This window comes from Euwallacea similis, chromosome 35, assembly GCF_039881205.1.
Source record: "Euwallacea similis isolate ESF13 chromosome 35, ESF131.1, whole genome shotgun sequence".
NCBI lineage: Eukaryota > Metazoa > Arthropoda > Insecta > Coleoptera > Curculionidae > Euwallacea > Euwallacea similis.
In genome coordinates, this window is record NC_089643.1 from 1872359 (window position 1) to 1898407 (window position 26049).

General features: G+C 34.5%; 1 protein-coding gene across 1 annotated transcript; it reads left to right on the forward strand.

Moving 5' to 3' along the window:
* Positions 1-277: 277 nt before the first annotated feature.
* On the forward strand, positions 278-13467 carry LOC136418453 (E3 ubiquitin-protein ligase TRIM71-like). Its single transcript, XM_066404520.1, has 9 exons — positions 278-374; positions 571-740; positions 805-1516; positions 2055-2361; positions 9844-9956; positions 10013-10174; positions 10417-10628; positions 11913-12476; positions 12610-13467. The coding sequence occupies exons 1-9, from the start codon at positions 278-280 to the stop codon at positions 12760-12762; spliced, it is 2490 nt and encodes an 829-aa protein (XP_066260617.1). The 3' UTR covers positions 12763-13467.
* The last annotated feature ends 12582 nt before the right edge of the window (positions 13468-26049 follow it).

The following is a 26049-nucleotide window of genomic DNA, read 5'->3' on the forward strand; positions in this document are numbered from 1 at the left end:
TAAAACTTAAAGGAACGGTTCTTCATGATTGTTCAATCATTTAAATTTGTTGAAAGTTTGACGAATGGTTTTTGAAATATAACTAAACCTCTTTTTTAACGACTCTTCTCGATCCAGTTTTATTCGTTTGGCCCAAGTTTTATTGTAACCCTATTAATTGCCGATCGTATTTTCTAGGTTAACCATTAGGGAAGAACAACGGTTTTGCTGACAACAAGCGTCTAATCCCTCACATCGATTATTATTCTTCCTACTGCCTTATTAGTGCTGATACAGAATGGCATCAAGCATGCCAAATAGTGGAAATGGCAATATTCTGGCTCAAGGGAACGTCCTCAACAATGAAGACCTCAGAGAAGCGAGGCCTTTAACATGTAAGATTTTTTTATCTAAACTTGAAGTTTTTTTTTTCTTCGTTCATTTCTGCTTTTATTTGCAATGATGCCTCGTTGTGCCTCTTCGTTGAGGTGTTATTCTTCTAAAAAACGAACGAGGGAAGAATGAATAATTCGCCTCAAATGCATAAAACACATTTATTTATTCACTTATTTGTTTTTTCATTGTCAACAGTTGGTCCTTCTTTTAACAATAACCTCAATGCCAATTCTCGTGTGTTCTTGCCCAATGTGATTGGGCTCTATAACAGGCCATCGAGTTTTGTTTGGAACGCAAGGCCCAATTCGCAACGGTCTCCATTGTCGGGCTCCTTTGATCCTTCCTTCCTTGAGGGCTTTTTGGTGGTAAGTTTTTCTAGTGCATTTTCAAGTCGTCACCTCGTCTACAATCGGGGGGAGATCTTTCCAGAATTGCTCCGGTTGCCAACAAATTAACAAAGCAAGTGCGATATGTTATGACTGCAGAATATTTCTGTGCGAAAGGTGCATTAATCAGCACTCAAGAGTACGAGAAACCAGTTTTCACACGATCTACCATTTTGATGCATTGGCCGAAAGAGTGTCGCCCAGCAATAACTTGCGATTTGGCGCCTCAAGAGCCCAACATGAACAAGGACCCAGCAATGCCTATGTCCGTCCGACATCAGGGGACAATGGAAGAACGGTCAATCACTTTCAAACGAGGGTACAGCCTTCAACTTCGCGAGCCGTAGGAGCTGAAAGGCGCTCGGGCAGTGAGGGTGGAGGATCAACTGAGACTGTCTCACTATCCACCGATGATATATCTCTTCCAGAGAGCAGCTATTTCGGTTCTTTTTCAGAGTCCATGACGAGTCCGCTTACGTCCAGCACCGACTCTAACATATTTAAGAACATTTTCGCTGCTGCTCAGGTGGCTTCGGCGATAGAGTCGCACATGGTCTCGCCCTACGAGTTGGATCCTGTGAAAGAGGCCACTAGGGAACCAGCTCATATCCCGCATCCCAATAGCGCTGGAGACGCCACCAGTGATTTCTCATCTTCGGAGTTGACCGTCTGTCAACACCACCATGCAGAGTTCATATATACTTGTACCCAGTGCTTCGTGTTCCTTTGCCCGGCTTGCGTTGAGACGCATGAAGGTAAGTGAATATAAAATAATTTACAGATGTGAATCTGTTCTGTATAAGGTGTTTGAAGTCTTGTAATATTATTTTTAAGAACTCTTTAACCACCTCAAAAAAGCTGATTGAACGGAAGATACCATAATAAAAGTTGCATTTTCGAATTGTCACAACTGCTTCAACACGATTACAAAATCACGTATTTCGTTAGTGTATGTCATGCTTTTTATAAGATCCTATAAATACAAATCGAAGAGCGTCAGACCGGGTGGCCGAAGAGGCCATGGAATAGGACCATTATGACATGTATACCATCTGTTGTAGTGACTTACAACAGATAACATAAATATTATGACAAACATGAAAAACTACTGGTAGCAATCAAATATCTCATAAATAAATCGTTTAAAAAAATTTATTGGTAAATTGATTAAAAAGTCTCTCTTATTATGTCTACTAAATGATACCAAAAACTGTGGAAGGCAAGTATAGAATAAGTATGATAAAATTCTAATGTCTAAAATTATAAAGTCCTAAATATTTCGTATTGTTTTAGACCATCGATTTACGTTTTTTTCCCTCAACCGAAAAGCACTGAACCAGTGCTCCCAGGGACTACTTAACGAGATACAAAACTTGAACGCCCACTTGACCCGTATCACATATGATCTACACCACAGGTACAACGAGATAGAGTATAGCACGTATCAGGCGTCCATGGACATCAAAAACCTGTTTGGGCGAATGATTGAGGTCTTCGAGAAGAAAGAAGACGACTTGCTTCAGAAGGTGGAACAGATTCGCCAAGTAAAGCTCTCAAATACGTCTTTACAAATGGAGAATGTTCGCAGGACATATACCCAGTAAGTTTTGCATCATGACTATACCGAGGAAGATTTGTGAAAAAAATTGACCAAATATATGAAAAACTTAAAATGTTTTGAAATATTCATATACAGGGTCGCTTTTATACATATCGGTTGTTTCATAAAAAACTGTATTTTTTTAAATATTTTTGATAGAAAGGATTTTTTAAATTTGATCACGTATGACAAGTTAATGTTAAAAGTACTGTGCCGTAAACAAAAATAGCAATATTCATTTTCAACACTTTTGTGGCATTCAAATTTTTTAATTCTTTTTCAATTAAAAATTGTTTCAACATTATCTTGTCGTATATCATCTAATTCAGAAAAATATTTTCCATCAAACATGTTAAAAAAATTCGGAGTTCTATTTAAAATTCTGAAGTTGACATCTAAAGCAGAAGTTGAGTTAAAAAAAATTAATCTTGACGGTATATAGTAGTCTGAATAATATCATTTTATTCGGTTTTTACTTCATTAATCCGTTGATAAATAATTAAGTTATAGCTTCGCCAGTTTTTTATGAGACAGTCGGTACAGTAGAACCCCGATTAACCGAGTTGTGATTGTCCAAGCTCTGGATTAATCGAGCCAATTTAATTGTCAGAATCTAAGACCTTGATTATACGAAGTACACGCGTATATGCTTCATATTAACCGAGCTTCTAAAATAGATATGTATGTAGTATATACATACTTCCATTTAAAATCGTCGGGGTCGTCGGGGAAACCCCTTGGCTCGTGTGAAGGGTTTCCCTATTTATGTTTTTGGACTCTTTTAGCATGTAAATTTGTGTGAATGCAGTGCGTTATTACGATTTACCATGGAGAAGTATACTCACATTATTTGGTTGAAGTTCTGGTAGTTAAGTGTAATACGAAGTGCTTTGTTTGAATTTTCGTTTGTCGTATTATAATGGAACAAAGCAAGCATAAAAGAATTGTTGTTCCTATTGAAGCAAAATTAAAAGACATCAAAACAATTGAAGCAGGAGGGACAAAGTTGTTGCACGAGATTACAGAGTAGGTGAGGTAACAGTTGGGAGATTTAAAAAGAAACCGCACAAATATAGAAAAGTGGTGTATAAATCAAGCCTCTTCATGCTTAGGAAGAAAATCTATGAAAACTGACGACTATGAAAAGATTAACAAAGCTTTATTCATATGGTTTAACCAGCAAAGATCAAAAGGTGTGCCTCTATCAGGTCCAATTTTATAACAAAAAAATAATGATTAATTAATTATAATTCCCGAAGATAGATCAGTTTACCCCCAGTTGTGGATGGCCTGGTTGCTGGAAAAAGCGATGCGGTGTACAACTGACTGTATGTGGAGGAAAACTTTCTGCTGATGTGTCGTCAATTGAGAAATTTAAGCATGATTTTAAAAAGTAAAATGAAGATGTGTGGATACACCTGTGATCAAATTTACAACCGTGAAACTGGGATCTGAATTATAAAATGTTTCTATCAAAAATATTGGCATATCGACAGGAAAAATCAGCTCATGGGCACAAACGAAATAAGGAAAGATGATCTATAATGGCATGCTCCAATGTACCTGAGAAGCACAAAATCCCTGATGGTAATCGGCAAGTCTGCACATCCAAGAGCTTTAAAAGACATTTCACCCAAAAACCTACCAGTGTATTAAAAGTCAGAAGAGCTCATGGATGGATGCGACTGGTTTAAAAAAGAGTTTGTGCCATTTGTGACTAAATTTTTGAATAGAAACCGTCTTCCTATTAAAGCAATTTTGTTAATGGATAATGCCCCCTCTCACCCTGGAGAAGGACTTTACGTGGGCGAAATTGTTGTAAAAGTTTTTCTTCCAAATGTAACCAGCATAACGCAATCAATGATCAAGGCATCCCCAAAAACATTAAAAAAAATTATAGGTGTTTATATCTTGAACATCTGTTAGAACATATAGGAAAAAACGATATTATCAGTGGAATGAGAAAGAATACACTGAAAAATGTTATTTACTAGGTAAGTCAAACTTGGGATTCTGTGTGTGGTACCAATTTTCAAAAATCTTGGTCAAAAGTTATTGATTTTGAGGACTATAATGACAGTGAAGATGATATTCCACTAAATGAATTAGCTTTGAAATTGAGAAGCTGTGAAGAAATGTCTTGTTCAAACTTTGATAGCGAGACAGAAGAAGAAGAAAAGTTTATTTGAATTAATGCAAAAATTAAAAGGTTGCGAAAATGTAACAAGACAATATGTTGTTGAATGGGTTACAGCAGATGATTTAGAAGAAGAAATAAATATTGAAGAAATAGCGAATGCCTTTAGAAAACGGAAAAATTAGATAACGATGACGATGACGAAGTGGTGGATGAATAGCCTCCCACTAAGATTTTTCATCAAGAAAGTTTTGCTTCTTTGAAAAAGCTTTGAAGTATATCGAACAACAACCAGAGACATTTCCAGCGGATTTGCTTCTTTTTAATAGATGGAGAAACATTGCAACAAGAAAAAGAAAATGCAATGTGAAATAGGAGCACATAGATACCTATTTCACTATAATATACTTATTTACATGTTAAAAAGGTTAATAATTCGTGTTGGTGTTTATTTTTTATATGAATAAAAAATAAATCCGGATTATCCGAGTTTTCAGTTACCCCCCTCCACGTTACTTCAGATAACCGGGGTTCTACTGTATATGGAAACAGTAGAATGTTTTTTAAACTAAAAAGATAAATTTTGAAAAAAACATTGAAAGATCTCGACAACGTGATATTTCGATGACACTTAAGTTTAAACTTTTGTTTTTTGTCTTGTCATTATTTCATAGGAAGCGGAGCAGATGTGGGAATTAGTAAAGGGGGTACATGAGCCAGCTGCGGTTCCTTGCACTAAGATTGGGATTTTCCACTTTTGGCCAGCTTTGCGATAAGAATACTGTAATGTATACGAATACTAAGGTCCAAAAAGGACGCACCTTAGTATTATAGGAGCACCTCTAATTTTTTTCTTAAAATCAACAGAACGAATTTTTAACAAATATAATTTATTTGAATGAATTTGAAAACAACAAATATAAACGCATAATTCATAGATTTTGGGTTATTTTATAACACTGGTCTATAAATTGTGATTTTAAAAAAGTATGCTTCACGCAAAGTAGCTTTTTTTATCAATTTACACATGCTGAAAATGAAAATAATATTTCAAAATTAGTTTCAGTTTTGTAGAAAATAAAAATCCTATTTTTATGCAAAAATTAATAGGTCTCATACGTTCTTCTACTCATTTGCAAAATTGCGCCGTTAGTTTTTTTGCTGTCTTTTTGTATACTGCTTTTGGCACATCTCGATAAGCAATCCAGCAATAGTCCGCCAACATCGAAACGTTCCACTAGCCCTGATATCGTTTTCCCATTATTGTGGTGTACTTATGGAAGCGCTCCCCATGTTCGTCATTAAATGCCCCATAATTGTCAGTAAAGAAATCTAAATGACAGTATAAAAAATGGATTTTCAGAGACATTTTTCAAACCAGTTCTTGGCATGATGATACCATGTTTTCGACAAATTCAACAGAATTGTCACTCCTCTTATTTCCTAAGAAGTTTTTTTGCTACAAGACGAAAATCGTTTCAAGGACGAATACTCGATGGTATATTTGCATATACTATGGTAGTCCTCTTTTTTTCTAGAAACACCCTTGCCTTTTTCAAATATATGAGGTGTCAAGTTGAAATAACAATCAGTTATGTGGTTCGTCAATTTTCGTGATTGCATTGATACTGTGAAACGAAATGATGTTTTTTGCCACTCAACCAATTCCTCAACCCTGTAGCTCAAGGATTGCAGCAGAAATGTGGAACCCAGCTTTTCTCCTGGTGTTTTATTTTATCGTTAAAGTAGTAATAATAAGCTTTATTGTAGGCGATACAAAACACTTTTGTTTACTGGATATCGCCTCCTCACAAATATGACAAAATTTGTTACCATTATTCACATGTTTCGCGACATTTTGCTATAAAATATGCCGGGTCTTTCTTAATGGATGGTAAAAAATAAAATTGGTGAATTTTAAGCTTATTTTAAAGTAAAAACTTCATATAAAGGCATGACCTAAATTCCTTGCATTTTTGAGATACAAGGTGTTGAAGTTCCATTTTTTTCGATTTTCATTAATTTCTGTTATTTGTAAAGATCATTTTTTATATTTATGTTTTTTATATTATTTATAATTAACTCAAAATTGGTAGTAACAATTATTTTAGTATTATGAACAAACTGGAATAACAATTATTTAAAATACCCTATAGGGCGGTACTTTTTTCGTGGCCGCTCTCAATATTTTACATCAAAACTTTTTTTATGAAATTTTTAGATTTCGTTCATTAATTTCATTTAATCCCTTATGTCTTTTATTAATTTTTATCTCCAATTTTTTTGATTAGGAACAATAGTTTAAGAAATATTTGCAAAAACATCTGACCATGTTCTTTCTGATTGATTTAAAGATATGATAAAATGGCAAGGTAGTGAATGCTGCAATTAGGCGTAGTAATCCGTGAAATTCGCATTTGTTTTATTCAAAGTATTAATTTGACAGTTCTTCCATATTTTCCATGTTATTCCAAATATTTTTAAAACGGCAAAATGAAAAAATCCTGTTCAAAAATATAACACCCTATAAATTGAGTCAAAATACCTTCAACATGAAATGGTTTCTCTTTCATAAGTATGACGTTAAATACTCGATTCCTCATACTTTCGATTAATCTTTGGAAAATTTCAGGAAGAATGCCATGCTACTCTTCAGCAATTTTTTCCTTCAGGTTCTCAATGCTTGTCAACTCACGCTGTCCCTAGTTGTAAACCTTGCTGGCTAAATATCTCCATAAATTTTCCATTGCGTTTGAACCTGGACTCTTCACGAGTCACTCCATCTTATTGATGTTATGGTCGAAAAACCATCGTTTCGTTATACAAGCCATGCAAATTAGGGCATTATCCTGTTGGAAAACGTAATTAGACCCTGTCGGAAAGTCACTAATGAGTAAAAGATTGTGATGTGTTTGAGGAAAGATACATAATTGTGGGGGTTCATTTGACCCGATAGAAAAGCGATATTGGTGGGACTATTGAAACAAAACCCTGCTGAAGTCATAACTGAGTCTCCACCATGTCGACGTTGGAAAAAGAATTGTTTTCCTCTTCTTAAATTGTGCTAGTAGTAAGCTCAATCATCTGTCTGTCAAAATTGAGCTTTTTTCATCTGAAAAAACGACTGAAAACTATTCATTTGACCAAGACATGGCTCGTTTTGCAAAAGCCACTCGCATTTTTGTAGGGCTCAGTAAGGGGTGGTTTTCTTTGCTTTTTTTTTAAGTTATAAAGTGGGAGCGCTTTAAAACAGTACAAATTGTTTGTTTACATACGTTTAACTGAAGTTCAGATATAATTTCCATTTATTACTTATTTTCTTAGGTAACTTTTCTTAAAACTGCTCTTTCAACTCGCTGCGACAGTTTGCTTGGGAGCCTGCTTTTTTTCTTTTGGTAGTGTTTAGAATCTCTGCTAAGAAAATTGCAAATCCATGTTTTTGAACGGCTTACTATTACATAAATTTTTCTTTCTGACCACTTCAATTCATGTGAAATTTGTATTTGTCCCTTTTTTCAAGAGTTAATAAATTTCCACGGGGCATTATGAACTGGCAAAATTATTAAGTGGGATATATGGATTTAAAAACGGTACTGAATTAAAAAAACAAAAAATAAACAAGTATGTGCAAAGGTGGCGTTTCAAGACAAAAAACAATAAGTGGACTTATACAAGGCGTTAGTTAAGTACATGGCTAAAATTCAAGGGGTGATTCTAAGACGAATAGTTTATATGAACATATGTCCGGTAATGTTTAATTTTTAACATATAGTGTCAAACTTTTTCAAAAAATAATTTTTTGTGAAAACAACTCAAGAGAGAAGAAAGTTATAGTTTTAATTGCTTAATACGATAGATATATAAAATTTTTTAAAAAGTCAGTGGCGCATAAATGAAAATAATCATAAATAAGGCTGCCAAATTTCAACAAAATCGGATAAAGGATTATTAAGATTTTTAGGAGAAAACGATTTAAAAAAAAAATTGACACCTTGTATCTTAAAAACGAAGCATTAACGGACCTATGTTTATATAAATTTTTCGTCTTAGGATCACTCAAAAAATCACCTCTTGAAGTTTGGCCATGTACTTAAATAACATCCTGTATAATATTATTATATTATTGGACAAATAAGATGGTCTCATTTTTTTTATTTTCTTTTAATAAGCTTTGCTTATGTAGAAGAAAATAAGTATTTTTCATAAGCAAAATTGAATAAGTAAACAGTATGGGATATCGTTTCAACGAATTCATATTCTAAGCAAAAATGTATTAAATTTATACTCTTATTTTAATTTTACATATTTTTTTAACATTGTATAGACAGTCCTATATTTACTTTATATGTGCCTACCATTGGCATTCCCAAAACGGTGAGAGTTACAACTTCGGTTAAATTGGATAAAAGTCACCTCTTGTGGAGCTCATTAAGGAAACCGTTACAAAGTTGGTACATTATCAGCGATTTTTTAGATATTTGGAAAAACATAAAAATGGCCCAAAAGCTCAATTCCTCGTATTTCGTTAACTATTTGTGACAGAAAAGAAGTTTAAATTACAAAGATTTACAATTTTTTGCTTTCTACAAAACGACATACCGAGTGTTTTACATACAGCTTTTAATAACTAAGTACTTGTTATCAACTTCATCATTTTAAACACGAATTTGGAATTTTTATTTCTGATAGACCTATACATAATTTATTTATATTTATTAGTGTTTCAACCCGAATAGTTCATCAATTTATTTTTTATTTACTACACTATTTGCTGGGTCATTCTGGAAAAATTGACAAATAAATGTTTAATTTGTTAGAAAATAATTTCCAGAGTGATCTAGTATTTAGTGTAGCTTAAAAAGGTAAATAAAAAATAGTTGAATGACGAATTATTCAGGATGAAACGTTAATAAATATAAGTAAATTGTATATGGGTCTATCAGGAAAAAAAAGCGTTTTCGAAATATGAAATAAAAATTCCAAATTCGTGTTTAAAATGATGAAGTTGATAACAAGTACTTAGTTATTAAAAGTTGTATGTAAAACACTCGGTATGTCGTTTTGTAGAAAGCAAAAAATTGTAAATCTTTGTAATTTAAACTTCTTTTCTGTGACAAATAGTTAACGAAATACGAGGGATTGAACTTTTCGACCATTTTGATATTTTTCCAAATATCTAGGAAACCCCTGAAGATGTGGTAACTTCGTAGCGATGAGTTCTACAAGGAACAACTTTTGTCTAATGTTTGTTTAACTGAAGTTGTAACTCTCATTGTTTCGGAAATAGCTATGGTAAACGTATGAAAAAAGTACACCTTGCATAACATGTGTTTCGTTTAATGTAGCCTGGCAGACGCCGCCGCGAGGTTAACCAACCCCAAGGGATTCGCTAGTTCATGGGAACACGCGGCGGCTAATCTCCAGGTTAGCAGAACGGTGCACGAGACGAAGAGTTTCAGTGAGTACTTCGATCCTAAATGAAAGAATATTTTTTCTCTACGTATCTACTTGTAGGGGAATTGAAACCAGTCGAGGACGAACACATCGTGTTCGTAGGTCCCCCAGAGGAGATACTGCAGCATGTCTCAATGTGGGGACAGTTGCGTGTGAACATCCCATCGCAGGAAAAGGCGATAATGCTGCTCAAACAGCCCAAGCTCGATATGTCACGCAGGTGTAAGTGTAAACATAATGAGAAACTTGTGGAGTCTAATGAATTTTTTTAACACAATTTTATTTGTGATTTTTTTAAACGCAGGCTTAATATTTTCAACACCTTTCTTTTTTTTTTAATTCTTTTAAAAGCATTAAAAAATGTAAATGTAAAACCCAGTTCTTTTGATTTTTCACAAACGCCACTTGTTTCCCACAAGAAAAGGACCGAAAAAACGAAAAAATAACACCATAAATGTTTAAAGTGTTTGCAGCACAAAATCCTCTGCCTTGGAGTGTATCGCGTGCAATCTTCGGCTGCGAGAATGTCCTTACCGTCAAAAAGTACAGCGAAATACCCACACGCATAATTGGCAAGGCGGGCAACGGTCCAGGAGAATTGTGCCGACCGTGGGGAATCACCATTAACACCATGGGCCATATCATAGTAGCTGACAGAAGCAACTCCAGGATTCAGGTGAATTAGTACTCTACATACGAAGATAGTCCTAGAAGTATCTGACTGAACATTTAAAGGCAAACAAAATTGCAAAATTTACATTATTTTTCAATATAGTTTCCTTTGAGAGTGATACACTATTCTCAGCGATGGCTGTTATTCTCTGTTTATAGTAAGAAGCCGTTTCAAAATAGGCATCGACTTCACGGTTGGCAAATCTCTTTCCACCGAGCCATTTTTTCAAATTTCAAAATAGAAAATAATCTGAAGGGGCTAAATCTGGTGAATAAGTTGGGTAAGGAAAAAGTTTAAAACCCAGCTGGTTGATTTTGGTTATCGCGATGACAGGAGTGAGGACTGATGCATTGTCTTGATGAAACAAGACTTTTTCGCCAAATGTGGTCACTTTTTCCTAAATTTTCCGCTCAAACGCTGCAGTAAATTTGTATAATATTCTCTGTTTATTGTTCTTCCTTCAGGGAGACAGTCAATAAGAGTTATCCTACGTGCATCCCAGAAAGCAGACGCCTTCACTTTTCCTACACATGGAATGGTTTTCGCCTTCTTTGGAGGCAATTCTCCCTTTTGAGTCCATTATTTTGACTGCTCTTTCGTCTCAGATGCGAAATAATGGACCCACGTTTCATCCATGGTTATGAATCGATGTAAAAAATCAGTTTTATTACTGTGAAACTTTGCCAAACACTCTTTTTATTCAATTGTGAATAATCGTTACACCTATCTTATCCACAACTGTCTCATATACGATTGTTCGGTCAATGCGATGCAAAGTATTTTTTGAAATGTCTGACAACTCATGTAATTTCAGCCAACGGTCTTCTAGTGCATTTTTGTTGATTTTCACCACAATTTCTGGAGTGGTCACGTCATTGGATTGACCACGCGGAGTTCGTCTTGACACCTCGTATGACCGCGTTTAAGCTCTGCCACCTAATATTTTACAGTTGTTAATGAAGGATCAAATTCCTCCAGAATACAATCTAACTCCGCTTTAATGTTGGATAGACTAAGACCTTTCAAATGAGAGTATTGAATTACGTATCGATGACCAGTTTTTTCTATGTTCACAAAATCTTTAAAAACGGTTCTAAAACAAATACAAGTCAATGTAGTATCTTCAAACTTTAAACATAAGCTTTTTAAGGTTAGGTTTCTGTAAAGTAGGTAAATTTTAAACAAAAAAATCGCCACCTATATGTTAGATCGGGTACTTCTGGATTTATCCTCATACTTTGCCCCATGTCCTCGATGTTAAAAGTTGTCTTTAACTTACTTCGAAAGGTCTTCGACCCGGAAGGGAAGTTCCTCTTCGATTTTGGCTCCCAGGGCACTAGGTACGGTGAGTTCAATCGACCGGCCGCGGTCGCGGTCAGCCCCGGGAACCATCTGGTGGTGACGGATAAGGACAACCACAGAGTCCAAGTATTCACCTGCCACGGAGAGTTTATGTATGCATTCGGGGAGCGAGGCTCCAACATCGGACAATTCATGTATCCATGGGACGTGGCTTGCGACACTCATGGCAACATCTTGGTGTCCGACACTCGCAATCACCGTATTCAGCTTTTTAGCTGGAACGGCATCTTTCTCGACAAATTTGGAGACGAAATGAATATTCCGCGGCTGTTTGACTCACCCAGAGGGGTCACCTTTGACCCTCAGGGAAACATCATGTTCACAGATTTTAACATGCATCGTGTGGTCATCATCGACAGAATCACTAGAAGGGTGCGATACCTGGGTAAAGTAGGCACAGACGAAGGCTGTTTTAATCGTCCGCAGGGGATCATCTGTGACGACAGGGGATGGTTTGTCGTGGCTGACTCAAAGAACTCTAGAATTCAGGTAAACTTTTGGGATTGAATTTAATATTTCACGCTAAAAGTTCCAAACTAAAATCTTTGGGAACTTTTTGATGGCGAAAGGTACGACATTTTTAAATCTTCTTGAAATGAACGTTGGTGCTGTTTCATTCCAGGTATTTAATAACAACGGTGACTTCATGTGGGCAGCAGGCCGCACTGGCAAATTCGAACCCGGTGAATTCGATCGACCTAGCGACATTGCATTAGACCCGAATGGACACATTTACGTCCTAGATTTCGGCAACAATAGGATTCAAATCTTTTAAAATATGGGCATATGTGCACGGACAAGAGAACTGGCCCCCCACTAACGTTGTAATACTCGCGCTTTATTATTGTTTACTTTTTGCTCTAAGAGGCAATAAACGTTTTTTTTTTGTCGTCAAGGGGTGGTCAGTTTGGTATATTATTAATTCGTAGTGTTTAACACTGCAGGTTATTATTAGTTTATATTAGTGATAGGTAGATGAAATGCCTTAGTCTTATGTACAGAGCCGTTACAGGTAAGTTGACCAAATTCATTTGTAAATAATTTTACGGGAAAAAATTGTGTAAAACATAAAATTTTGTGTTTATTTTAAACGTGAAAAGACAAATCAGGCAAATATTTTCTTGGACTAAAACAGATTAATGTACATAATAACGGATATTTGAGGCCTTTTCTTGTATGCGTTTTTGAATGCACCACTTTTAGTACAAATTATTAATTAGTACTTAAGAGGAAAAAAGACTGCAAGCTAAGACTGATTTTTTACAATCTTTACTTAAAGTCTGAAATTATAAAGATAATTAAGTGTTTGTTTTGTTTATTTCATTCGTGCAAGAACTCTTGCGGAACTTCGATTCTTATCCAAGCTCCACAAGTGTTACTTCACGTTAAGTACGAGCCCTAACAACAACGTAATATACACGGACATAATATTTATAATATTTATATAGTAACTCACACAATTGATTAAATTGTACGTGATTAGCGATAGATCATGTTTTTCACATTTTATACTAGTTAATTTGCAACACTATTGCTGCTAAAATATTATTATATTTAAGAGTACAATTAATAAAAACCAAAAAAAATTAATAGAACAATTTTTTTTTATCAAAGAAAAACCAAACATTTCCTTTTTTTACATATGATCAACATTATAAATTTACAAGTACTAAATAGTAATATTTGGTATACCCTCTTCTTGCGTCAATTACGGCACAGATCCGTCTTGGTAACTTTTTACTAACTTCCTATATTGTTGTGGTTTTGACTCCACTTCAAGATATTTTCCCACAATTCCTACACGTTGCGTGCTAAAGCATTAACAACAGCGACAGATTTTTTTAGCTGAGCTCAAAGGTTCTCTATAAAGTTTAAATCAGGAGATTGTGGTGACCATTTCAAAATATTAAACCTACTTTTGTCGAGCCACATTTTTGTCACATGAGCAGTATGTTTAAGATCATTATCCTGTTGGAAATGTCCCTTTTACGTTTGTTGATTTTTCAAGGCTTCCTATCAAACTATACTTTAAAATCTGAACGTAGTCGACTGCAATCATTCTTTCTTCTATGCTCTGAATTAAACCAACTACTTTTGACACGGTGAATCCTCATACCATTATACTACCACCTCCAAATTTTATTGTTTATTTATTATGTCTTACCTGTAACTGTTCATTTCGCCTTTTCCACATTTATTCTTTGCCATCCGACTTAAATCTATTAATTTTGGTTTCGTCAGACCACACAATATTTGACCAATCATTTTCTATGTAGTGGGCATATTTTCTTGCGAAGGCTAATCTCAATTTTTTATGCCTTTCCTAATAATGGCTTTTTAACCTTTGTCCTTTCTCGCAAATCAACTTCCCTCAAGACACTGCGAACTCCTTCGACGCTGATATCAATATTATTAAATCTAAGCTTCCGTTGTATTTGAACGACATTATCAAATTTACCTGAACGAATTGAACGAATAATGCTACGTTTGTAGGCCTTCGAAAGTTTTGATTTACGACCAGCTTTATTCTTTTCAATCCCTTTCAGATGGATTGCATTCATTTTTCAAATATTACTTCTAGTCCCTAATGAGCATCCATATTTTTCACTTAAAAAACGTTAGGAAGCTCATTTAAGATGGCTTTCTTAATATTTTTTTACTTCGGCTTCACTATAAAACCATTAGTATTAATATATCGTATTGCATTTAAAGTTGTCAACAAAAATCAAAATCAAAATTCGTTCTTACTTACTGTTTTACATGTTGCGGAAATTTTGAATCATTATTAATAATTTATTTTAATAACACGATTGAAACTCACAAAATCGATGAATGGTCTTATGAGAATTGTAAAAACAATTAAATATTTTATGTTTGCTTTCGAAGATGGGAATGTGTTTCAGGATTATAATCAAAGATTAAACAAAGGTTTTTGACCAACAATAAATATGTATTAACAAACAACATTTCGATTTAGGATGAATTTTCGATAATACTACAAATATTTGATTAATTTCGAGAGTTACAGTACTTTTACGGTTAATTTATTATGGAATTATTTTCTATTGTATAGTTATCCTAGGTTAATAGATTAATAATAACTTGAATCAAAAATAACTCAAAAAATAAAACATTTTATTGAATTATACTTTGCTGTATATTGTCCATTCCTGGTCCACCTTTTGCTATCTTTCTGGCAGTAGCATGATTTCACGCTGATAAAATTTTTGTTCTTTGCTGGCAAAAAACCGATTCAGGTGATTTTTGACCTCCTCCTATGAAGTAAAGGTTTTATCGTCTAGAAAATTTTATAGAGACCGGAACAAATAATAATCAGACGGTGCTAGATCTGGAGAATATGGTGGACGCGGCAGTATAATCCATCCAAGCTGTAAAAGCTTTTGGCAAGTTAACAAACTTGTACGAGGTCTCGCATTATTTTGGTGGAATGCTATACCTTTTTTATTGATCAATTCTGGCCTTTTCTGTTTAAGTGAATCATTCCATTTGCCCAGCTGATGACAGTATATTTCAGAATTGATCATTGTATTGTCTGGTAGATGCTGAAAAAAAAAGAAAACTATTCCTTTAAAATCCTACCAAACATATAGCACCACCTTTTTTGATAAATATCGGCTTTCGAAGTGCTTTGAGCCGGCTCATCTCTTTTACTCCATGATCTTTTGTGTTTAACATTGTTGTAAACAAACCTTTTCGATTTTCGAATTTCTTGTCCTCAGTGATAATTCGCTTTAAAAATTAATACTTTTCTTGACGTTTGAGAAGCAAATCACAACGCTACGGTACAAATTTCTTTCCGTAAGAAGAAGAGGAACCTATATATCGAGTTTCGAGACTAAACCTAGGCGTTTCAAACGATCATGAACTGCCAAATTCAATAAATTTAACCTCTTAGCGATTTCACATATTGTTATTCGTCGGTTTACATCAATTAATGCTCTTATTGTATCTTCATCAGCTTCAACTGATCTTCCAGAGTATGGTGTATCTCCAACATCAAAATTGCCGGATCGAAATTTTGCAAATAAGTTTTGGCGCTGGCGTTCTTTCCATCTTCTCCATACCCATCGGATAATTTTTTTCTTGCTTGAATAGCATTTTTACTTTTTCGATAGTAAAAAAGTAAAATATGCCGAAAACGCTGCTTTTCACTTTATATACTTGAAATGGTACCAACCAAAAACTACTGCGCAGAATCAATCGAATTTTTTGACAAGTAAGCCTTGCTATATCAGCTGTCAAAATTTATAATGATTATGTGGCTTAAGCGTGAAGTTGGCTGAGAAAAAGTACAATTAAGTCCTCTGTTGGGAAAAAACGAAATTACTTTCCGAGCAACCTAATACTTTTTAATTTTTTTCAATTGTCCATAAAGATGTCCGTATTACGTAGCAACTAAATAAGGCGACAAAATCGAAACCTTTGCTCTAAAATGGAGTAACATCATCCTTTGCTTTTATTATTATTAGTATTCTTTTGGGCATTAACTGGACTAGTGACTTGCACATTTCCGATATAAAATCATTTGAAATCCGTTCTATCTTGGCCTTAAGTTCGGGCAATGTGCGTTGTGGGTTATTTCTTAAACATTGCTTCATTTTGTGTCACACTGTTCCGATTATGTTGAGGTCTGAGCTGTTTGAGGGCCAAGATAGAACATTAAGGTTGTGGTCGCCAAACCATTTTTTTTTTGTAGTTTTGGCGGTATGGCAAGTCGTCCCATTCTATTGGAAAATGAAATTGTCGCCAACGTTTAGTCTTGGGATACTGGGAAGCAAGGTGTTTTATAGATTTTTTTAATATTTTACAGCGTTCACATTACTAATTAATAAACTGAAAGCATCCTAATCCTGCAGCTGGCTTACAATCCCAAATCATCACTCCTTTAAGAAATTTTACTGTGCGTTTTAAACAGACCTTGTAGAATGCTTTATTGTTAGTGTTAGCGCTAATCATCAGCACATACAGTTTTTCACAAAAGTTTGGAAAAGTTAATAGAAAGTGGTTAAATTATGAGAAATAAATATTAGGTGGTTCATTCAAATGCAATTGAGAATGTATTTGGTATCATCAGATCTTGTACTATATTTTCCTATATTCTTGTTTTCCATTACTTTGTTTATATTATTAAAAATAAATATAGTTTTTTTTCTAAAGAAGAAAAACAAATAAGTTTAGAAACATATACAAACAGAGTTGCTATACTGTTGCTTGATAAAGAATTTAGTAGCAAAGTGTCTGTTGTTAAGATCTTTTCAATATCTTACTATCGTGCTTAAAACAAACTTATTATCTTGTGATTTGAAAAGTAAAATAGTTGATACCTATAAACAAGGCGAAAAAGTAATAAATATTGCTAATAATTTCAATATGTATCGGAGAACAATGTCAAAAATTATAAAACAATATAAAGAAAGAGGTACCGTAAAACCTGCGTTAACATCTGGTAGACCACATAAAACTTCGATGAATACTGTCCGTTTAATAAAACGAATTTCCCAAAAAAATACAAAAAAAAAACGGCAAAGCAAATCCACGACGAATTTGCAAATGTGGAGTTAGTAAAAGATATTTCTATTGAAATGGTTAAGCCTAGATTAATGGAGGCTGAGTTGTTTGGACAGCGTCCTGTAAAGAAACTACTAATTTCTTCAAACAATCGCAAGAAGCGAATCGCATTTGCACGCCACCATTTTTCGTGGACAAATCAAAAATGGAACACCATATTATTCAATGACGAAAGCAAGTTCCTACTCTTTGGCACTGATGGGATTAAGTTCGTAAGGCGTCCTGTGGGAAAGAAGTTTGACCCTAAATATCAACTACTTACAGTTAAACATGGTGGTGATGGGATAATGGTGTGAAGATGCTTTTTAAGATCAGATCCAACTCCAATTGTTAGAATTACAGGTGTAATGGATCAGTACGTATATATGGAGATACAAGTACTATCCAACAATATGTTACCCTTTGCCGAAGAAAATATGTCGTTGTTGTGAACATGCCAACAAAATAACGATCCTAAACATACGGTTCAAACTGTTAAAAGGTGGTTTGAGGATCATAATGTTAACGTAATGAAATGGCCGGCGCAGTCACCAGATCTCAACCTCATTGACAACTTGTAGGATGAACTTGATAGGAAAATCAGGTCCCACATCACAAATAAAGACAACCTATTTAAAGCTATTACATTAGAGTGGGAAAAATTATTACCGGAAACGTACAAAATACGTTGATTCCTCATAAATCGATGTAGACTTGTATTGAAAAACAAAGGATTTTCTATAAAATACGAACACAAATAACTTGTTTCCAAACTTATGTGGTTGTAATTTATGACTCAGTTTGCTAATACATCTATTACTTCTCTACTATGCACATATTTAATTTCAAAACAATTATTCTTGAAAGACAACAGATCCCATTTAACGTTTATCAAAAATTTGCAATGCCAATCAAAAATGAATTACACTCATAATTCATGTTTTGCTCTTACATGTTTGCAAACTTTTGTAGATACTGAACATTGAATTTCGTTTCATCACTAAAAATTACTCTGGACCAATCTTCCACCGACCAAGAAAATTTTAATTTTGCCCATGTAAGCTTGTTTTGTTTTTGTTTCGACGTTAGCAGAGGGTTTTCCTTTGCTTACAAGAAAATTTTCATTTTTGCGGGTACTCCTTTAATTTGTTATTTATATTTTAACCTTATAAAATTTTAGCCCACATGTATGAATCGACATGCGACAGCATTCGCATGAAACATTTAATTTGGTTACTTCATTCCACTCTACTGTTGCTTGCCTTAAAGTATTTCTTCGATCTTTTTTGCATAGTTTTACTAATGTTGTTTTATCTATATCTGAAATTAACTTTGGACGACCTGGGCTTTTACTTTTTTTATTTAAGGGATCTGCTGTTTCTCCATAATAATGGAAAAACGGTGACAGATACGAAAAAATCCAAGAGGCAAAAAAGTTTCTAAAATGAACAAGGAATTCAAAATATAGGCCACTGAAAATCAGTGATACCTCACAGTAAAGTTTGGGATAGTCAAATGAGGGCTGACCCTTAAAAAAGTAACCTGTAGATTTTCACAACGGCTTGTTAGTTGAGTCAAATCGTGTAGATTCTAAACAGTAATGTATATGCAAATTTTAAATTGATATCTGGAAAACATAGGCAGCTGTGTAATGAAATTTTAAAAAATCTGAAACTTTAACACCCTGTATTTCGGCAACGAAGCGTTAAAATGTTTTTTTTTTCAGATAAAGTAGAGGACCATCTTACATGGACCACCCTGTACGAGCTCATATGAATTTTTCTTATTATTTTTACGAATTCTATCGGCTGTTAAATTTTGCTACTAAAACCTAAAACGCTTTGTATAGATGTTAGCGCTCATATACATGTTCATATTTGTTATTCTTATAATACATTACGACTAGGGGCTGATTGTCCTAACTTAGTGGCTTTTTACATAAATTTTTATTAATGCAGATCGATTTTTTACGGACAAAAATTCTTAAAAAATGATTCGCGAATATACAAATTGAACAGTGATATAGGTCTGAAGAAAAGTTATCCATGTTTTTTATATTTTGTTTAAACCTTTATTTATTACAATTAGGATTAATGGATTTAAGTTAAATATGCACTGTTTTATTCGACTATTTATTGCCATTTTGTAGATAGTTTCATAATTCCTCTTTCATAAAAGTCTTTGTTCCTACTGGCAACAAACTGGGATAGATAATTTTCACAGGCCTCTCTTGAAGTCAGTTTTACACCCATAAGGAAATTTTGCAACAACCTGAATAGATGGTAATAGCTTGGTACTATATCTGGACTACCATACAAGTTATTTCAAATTCGACCCTCACCATTGGGATCTCGGAAACTAGAGGAGAAGAAGTTTAAATGGAGGCAAAGTTGCGCAAGCTAGCACTTGATCGAATACCATTTTCAAAATTTTAATTTTCCGAGTACTTCCGAAGATATCCGTGAAAAACTAAAAATTGGAGAACCCATTTTTATTTTTTTTAGCGTTATTTGATAAAGAAGGTTAAATCCGTAAGCACATTTTCTCAGCTACACGATAACATATTCAGATTTGCCATCCGACGTTTCGTCTTTCGGTTGCCATTATCAACTATTTTTTTATAGACGCCATATTGGATTTTTCGACAGAAAAATAGTGCGTTTCATTCTGATTTCATTGATATAGAATTTTTTATAATTTACTTTTTTAAAAGCTGAAATATTTAAATAAAAAGAAATATTACATAGTTAGCCTTGACTTCATCGAAAGATTTTCTTTAGTTGGCGCTATATGACAGAATTTCTCAAACGAGATTAGAGTGTGTGCAAATTTTCAATGAAAATGAGCTTCAGAAATGAAGAGAAACGAGATATGTTAAGACTTTATTACAAATTTGATAGGAACAATACGAAAACAGCTCAAATGTATTTTGAGTTATATCTAGAAAGACAACAGCCGCATAAAACATTTAAAACTTTGGATGAACATTTTGCTGAGTTTGGTACTTTTGAAAAACCTTGGATGAAGTATGAAAGCAGAATGGAAGAAGATTTTCATTCAAACTCAGCTAAATGTTCATTCAAAGTTTTAAATAATGTTCTATACGGTTGTTGTCTTTCCGGATATAACTTAAAATACATTTGAGCTGTTTTTGTACTGTTCCTATCAAATTTGTAGTAAAATCTTAACATATCTCATTTCTCTTCATTTCTCAAGCTCATTTTCATTGGAAATCTGCACACGCTCTAATCTCGTTTGAGAAATTTTGTCATAGCGCGAACAAAAGAAAGTCTTTCGATGGAGTCAAGGCCAACTATGTAATATTTCTTTTTATTTAAATATTTCGGCTTTTAAAAATGTAAATTATAAGAAGTTCTAAACAATGAAATCAGAATGAAACGCATTATTTTTCTGTCGAAAAATGCAATATGGCGTCCATAAAATAAAATAAAGTTGATAATGGTAACCGAAAGATGAAACGTCGGATGGCAAATCTGAGTATGTCACCGTATAGCTGAGAAAAAGTGGCAAAGAAAATGTGCTTACGGATTTAACTTTCTTTGTCAAATAACGCTAAAAAAAATTAAAATGGATTCTCCAATTTTTAGTTTTTCACGGATATCTTCGGAAGTACTCGGAAAATTAAAATTTTGAAAATGGTATTCGATCAAGCGCTAGATTGCACAACTTTGCTCCCATTTAAACTTTTTCGTATCTCTTCTAGTTTCCGAGATCCCAATGGTGAGGGTCGAATTTGAAATACTCTGTGTATGAAGAATGCATGAGAACCTCCCAACCAATATCTCGGAGCTTCTGGTACGTCATCGATAACATATGCGGCCTGGTGTTGTCTTGATGGAAAATAATTCCTTTCCTATTGGTCAATTCTGGCTATTTCTGGTGAATCCCTGGTTCCAACGCTCCAACTGCTGGAAGTATACTTCCGAATTAAGTGTTTCGCTGGACTTGCGCAGCTCATAAGAAAGGATCCCCTTCCAGTCTCACTAAACCCATGTTAAAACTTTTCTGGACGTCAATCCAGCTTTAGCGATGGTTTGGGGCGTATCGCCGCCTTTTGACCACAATCTTTTGAGGATATTGTTATCGTAAATGACCCATTTTTCATTCCCAATCACCATACGTTTGAGAAATTTATTACGATTCAGCAGACATTTGCAAATGGAAATGTGATGTAGGAGATTTTTTTGAGTCAGAGCATGAGGTACCCAAACATCGAGTTTCTTGGTGTATCTCGAGTTTCTCAAATGATCCAAAACGCTTGTGTGACTGATGTTTAGTTGTTTCGCAATCTCCACACCGCTTATATGCCGGTCTTCATTCACTTTTTCAACTATTTCATCGACATTTACCGTGACCTTCCAGAGCGTGTAGCTTCTTTTGCATCAAAGTTTCCGAAACGGAATAGCCGAAACCAGAATTGCGCATTATTTTCTGTTACAGTATCAGATCCATAAACTTCATTTACAATTTTGGTGGTCTGTGTTGCTTTTTCACCTTTACCGAAATAAAATTGTAAAATATAGTGGATTTTCTCCTTATTCACCTCCTTTTTTACGCGCTATAACATTTGAACGAAACAACCGAGTATTAAACTGCCAAATGTATTCTTTTTAAGCAAATTGACCTTTCAAATGATTATAAATATGACCCTATATCATTAATACATTGTAAGATATTGTGTTGGACGCCATCTATTAACAAAATACATGGATTACTTTCCTTCACGCCTAATATTTGCTTAATACCCTTAGTATGGATTAGAAACCTAAATTAACATTATTTGGGACACAATCGCTCTTTACTATTACTATTTTTATTGTTACTTATTTCGTATAGGTTTAACATTGAATTTTGTTATAGCTTTTCCTTTCCACCCCACAGGAAATGATTTTTTTAATATCTCTGCAGGGTTCTTCAACTAATCCGCTCATTAAAAGTTTACTAGAATCTAAAAGTGATACGAAATTGAAAATTTAGAATTAAGTTAACTTCCACGTGTATTTTTTTTTTTTATATTTTCAACTTCCTGTCACTTCCGGTTTAATCGGAAATAGCTGTCAACTTGCTTATTTCAAATGGGAGCTCCCATATATTATTTTATTTTTAAATTCTATGTAATATTTGAGACATAATTTCAGTATAATGTCTTATATTTAGCTCTTACTGTTTTTGAAATATTTGACCTTGAATTAAAAATGTGCTCTTAATGACCAATTTTAAAATTGTATACCTTTGCAGTTATTAAAGATATAATCTTCATATTTTACAGAATGTCATCACATAGTCTTAACTTTACATTTCTGCTATTTATATGGCTTAGTATTATACAAAGTGTCCAAAATGCAGCTCCTAACATTCACATTTTTGAAGTTGCAGAAGTTTGTTTTTTAATAGGACACCCTATAACTTTAAGCAGTACTCAATAGAGAATATAATTTTCTATCGAACTGTATTAACGTAACCTATACTTATTCCAAACCATTTTCGAAATAATTAAATTTTATATGAAACTATTAGGTGTACAACTTTGCTTCCGCCGTTTTTTTTCCGAATTTCGCGATTTTATTGTAAAAAACTAATTATACCTTTAGGATCCAAAGTATTGTCCATCGCTGGCCACTACTTTCTCCCATCTTTCGGGCAGCATACGAATCCCGTGTTGAAAAAATTGGACATCTTTTGAAGCGATCCACGATTCTATCCAATTTCTTACTTCTTCATAAGACCGGAAGTGTTGGTCAGCTAGCCCATGTGCCATGGATCGAAACAAGTGATAATCAGAAGGAGCTAGGTCAGGAGAATATGGCGGGTGGGGTAGGACTTCCCATTTCAATGTTTCCAAGTATTTCTTGACCACTTGCGCAACATGGGGTCGAGCATTATCGTGCTGCAAAATCACTTTATCATGTCTCTCGTTGTATTGCAGCCGTTTCTTTTTCAATGCTCGGCTCAAACGCATTAATTGGGTTCGATAAAGAGCACCTGTGATTGTTTCAGTTGGTTGTAACAGCTCATAATATATTACGCCGAGTTGATCCCACCAAATACAGAGCATGATTTTGGAACCATGAATAGACGGTTTGGCCGTCGACGTGGAAGCATGGCCGGGATATCCCCAAGTCTTTTTGCGTTTGGGATTATCGTAATGAACCCATTTCTCGTCCCCAGTCACAATACGATGCAGAAATCCCTTCCGTCTTTGCCTTGCAAGCAACTGTTCACAAGCGAACAGACGCCTGTCAATATCTCTTGGTTTCAACTCGTACGGCACCCAATATCCTTGCTTCTGAATCATTCCCATGTCTTTGAGGCGTTTTGAGATTGTTTGTTGAGTCACTCCCAATGATTGTGCCAATTCTTGTTGACTTTGACACGAGTCTTCGTCAAGTAATGCTTCCAAGTTCGCATCTTGGAAAACCTTCTTTCTTCCACCGCAATGTTGGTCTTCGACGTGAAAATCACCGTTCTTGAAGCGCTGAAACCACTCACGACATGTCCTTTCACTAATAGTGGCTTCCCCATAAGTATCTGAGAGCATTCGATGAGCCTCAGCAGCAGATTTCTTCATATTGAAGCAGAAAAGTAAAACCTCCCGCAAATGACGAGAATTTGGCTCGTACACTGACATTTTCAATCGCGAATAACTTTATGATGAAGACACAAATAGACTAATATTTTTATGAGGTTATGTTAACAGGTGCCCAAGGCTCCTGCATGCCCACATGGGGTTATTTATTTCGATCATTACTTACCGCTACATACATCTATTCAAAAACGGCGGAAGCAAAGTTGTACATAGTAGTATACATATATTTGTTCTGGTAAATTTTTACTCTTCACGTGAGACCACAGGAAAATAAATAATGCATTGTCCTATCAAAGATGATAGTTATTACCAGCATTGTACGTTTTCAGTTTTCTGGTGGCTATTAGTAGCAAAATAAAAGTAAAATTTTAAATACAAAATAAAAGAATACACAAACGCTGATATTCTCAATTTGTTTTATATTCACGAAGAATGTTACAAAATTTTGAAAAGAACTTGCCGTGTATGAACGTCATCTCCATTTGCCGCCAATGAACAAAACAAAATTTAAGCGAATTGAATCTAAAATTCTTTGCAATTCGGAAAAGTTAGCGTTACAGAAAATGTTCCTAAACCAGTAACTAGTGCTGAGGGTAATGTAATAAAGACACTGGCTTATTTTCATGCATCCCTGCAAAGTTCAACAACATATACAAAAAAGGATTTGGGAATTTCAGTTTCATCCATTCAAAGAATTTTGAAATAACATCATTAGCACTAAAAAAAACTAAAAAAGTACAATGTTGGTAATAACTATCATCTTTGATAGTGTAATGGAACTCGCGAAACAAAACTCGGGAACACTTTGGTAGATTTTTATTCCACTCGTTGTGACACACACAACCCTTAATCGTTTGCAAAACTAAAGATCTCGGGATTAAACTGATATTTCAATAGAGAGAGCCAAGAGTTAATGAGGGAAGTGACAAAATTCCGGGAGCGTCGAGTTATATTATTATAATGGTTATGGTCAAAATAGTTATGGTCCTTTTACAAGCTTCGGGGTATCTTAAGTACCAAATCTGGGGGTCAGTACCCATAGGCGTACTCCGGTTTTAGGCAATTAACAAGACAATCCACAGATGGTAACTTTCTAAATCCTTAACCCGTAACGTCAAGATAATGGTAAGGAAAGATGATTTACGGGGGTGTTGTAGCTATAGTGAGATTTTAGCAAAATGTGGATATTTTAGACTTTTGCCTTGACGAGGAAAAGAAGTGAAAGTTTTTATGAAGGGTAACCCTTATTGGAAGATAATGGGTTCCCAACATATGGCCATCCTGGACATACCACCAAAGTAATGAAAATTCATAGGCGTAGCCTAAGGGTACATTACATGTTCATGAATTTCTATTTTAAATACTCCACTTATGGAATATAATATTAATAACTATATTATGTTTTAATAATAAACACAGACTTTTAATGAAATAGCCTTGGTTTTTATTTACAAATTCCCATAAGCGGACACCTCTATTAGCCGGACATATTTTGACAGTCCCGACGGTGTCCGCTTATGAGAGATTTCACTGTATATGGGAGCTCCCATTTGAAATAAGCAAATTGATAGCTATTTCCGGTTAAACCGGAAGTAACAGAAAGTTGAAAATATATTTTTTTAATAGTACACGTCGTGGTTAACTTTTCAAATTCATATCATTTTAGATTCTAGTAAACTTTTAATGAACGAGTTGGGTGAATAACCCTGTATAGAGGGTTATTAACGCTATACGGTATGGAATATTGTTTCCAAAATGAGAAGCTTTCAAAAAGTTTTGCTTTTGAGGGTATACGAGGGTCTACTATGGTTACTTTTTAAAATGATTTTCATATACATGGTGTCCCAAAAACCCTAAAAGTATCAAAGTTGTGTTTTCTTCAATGGA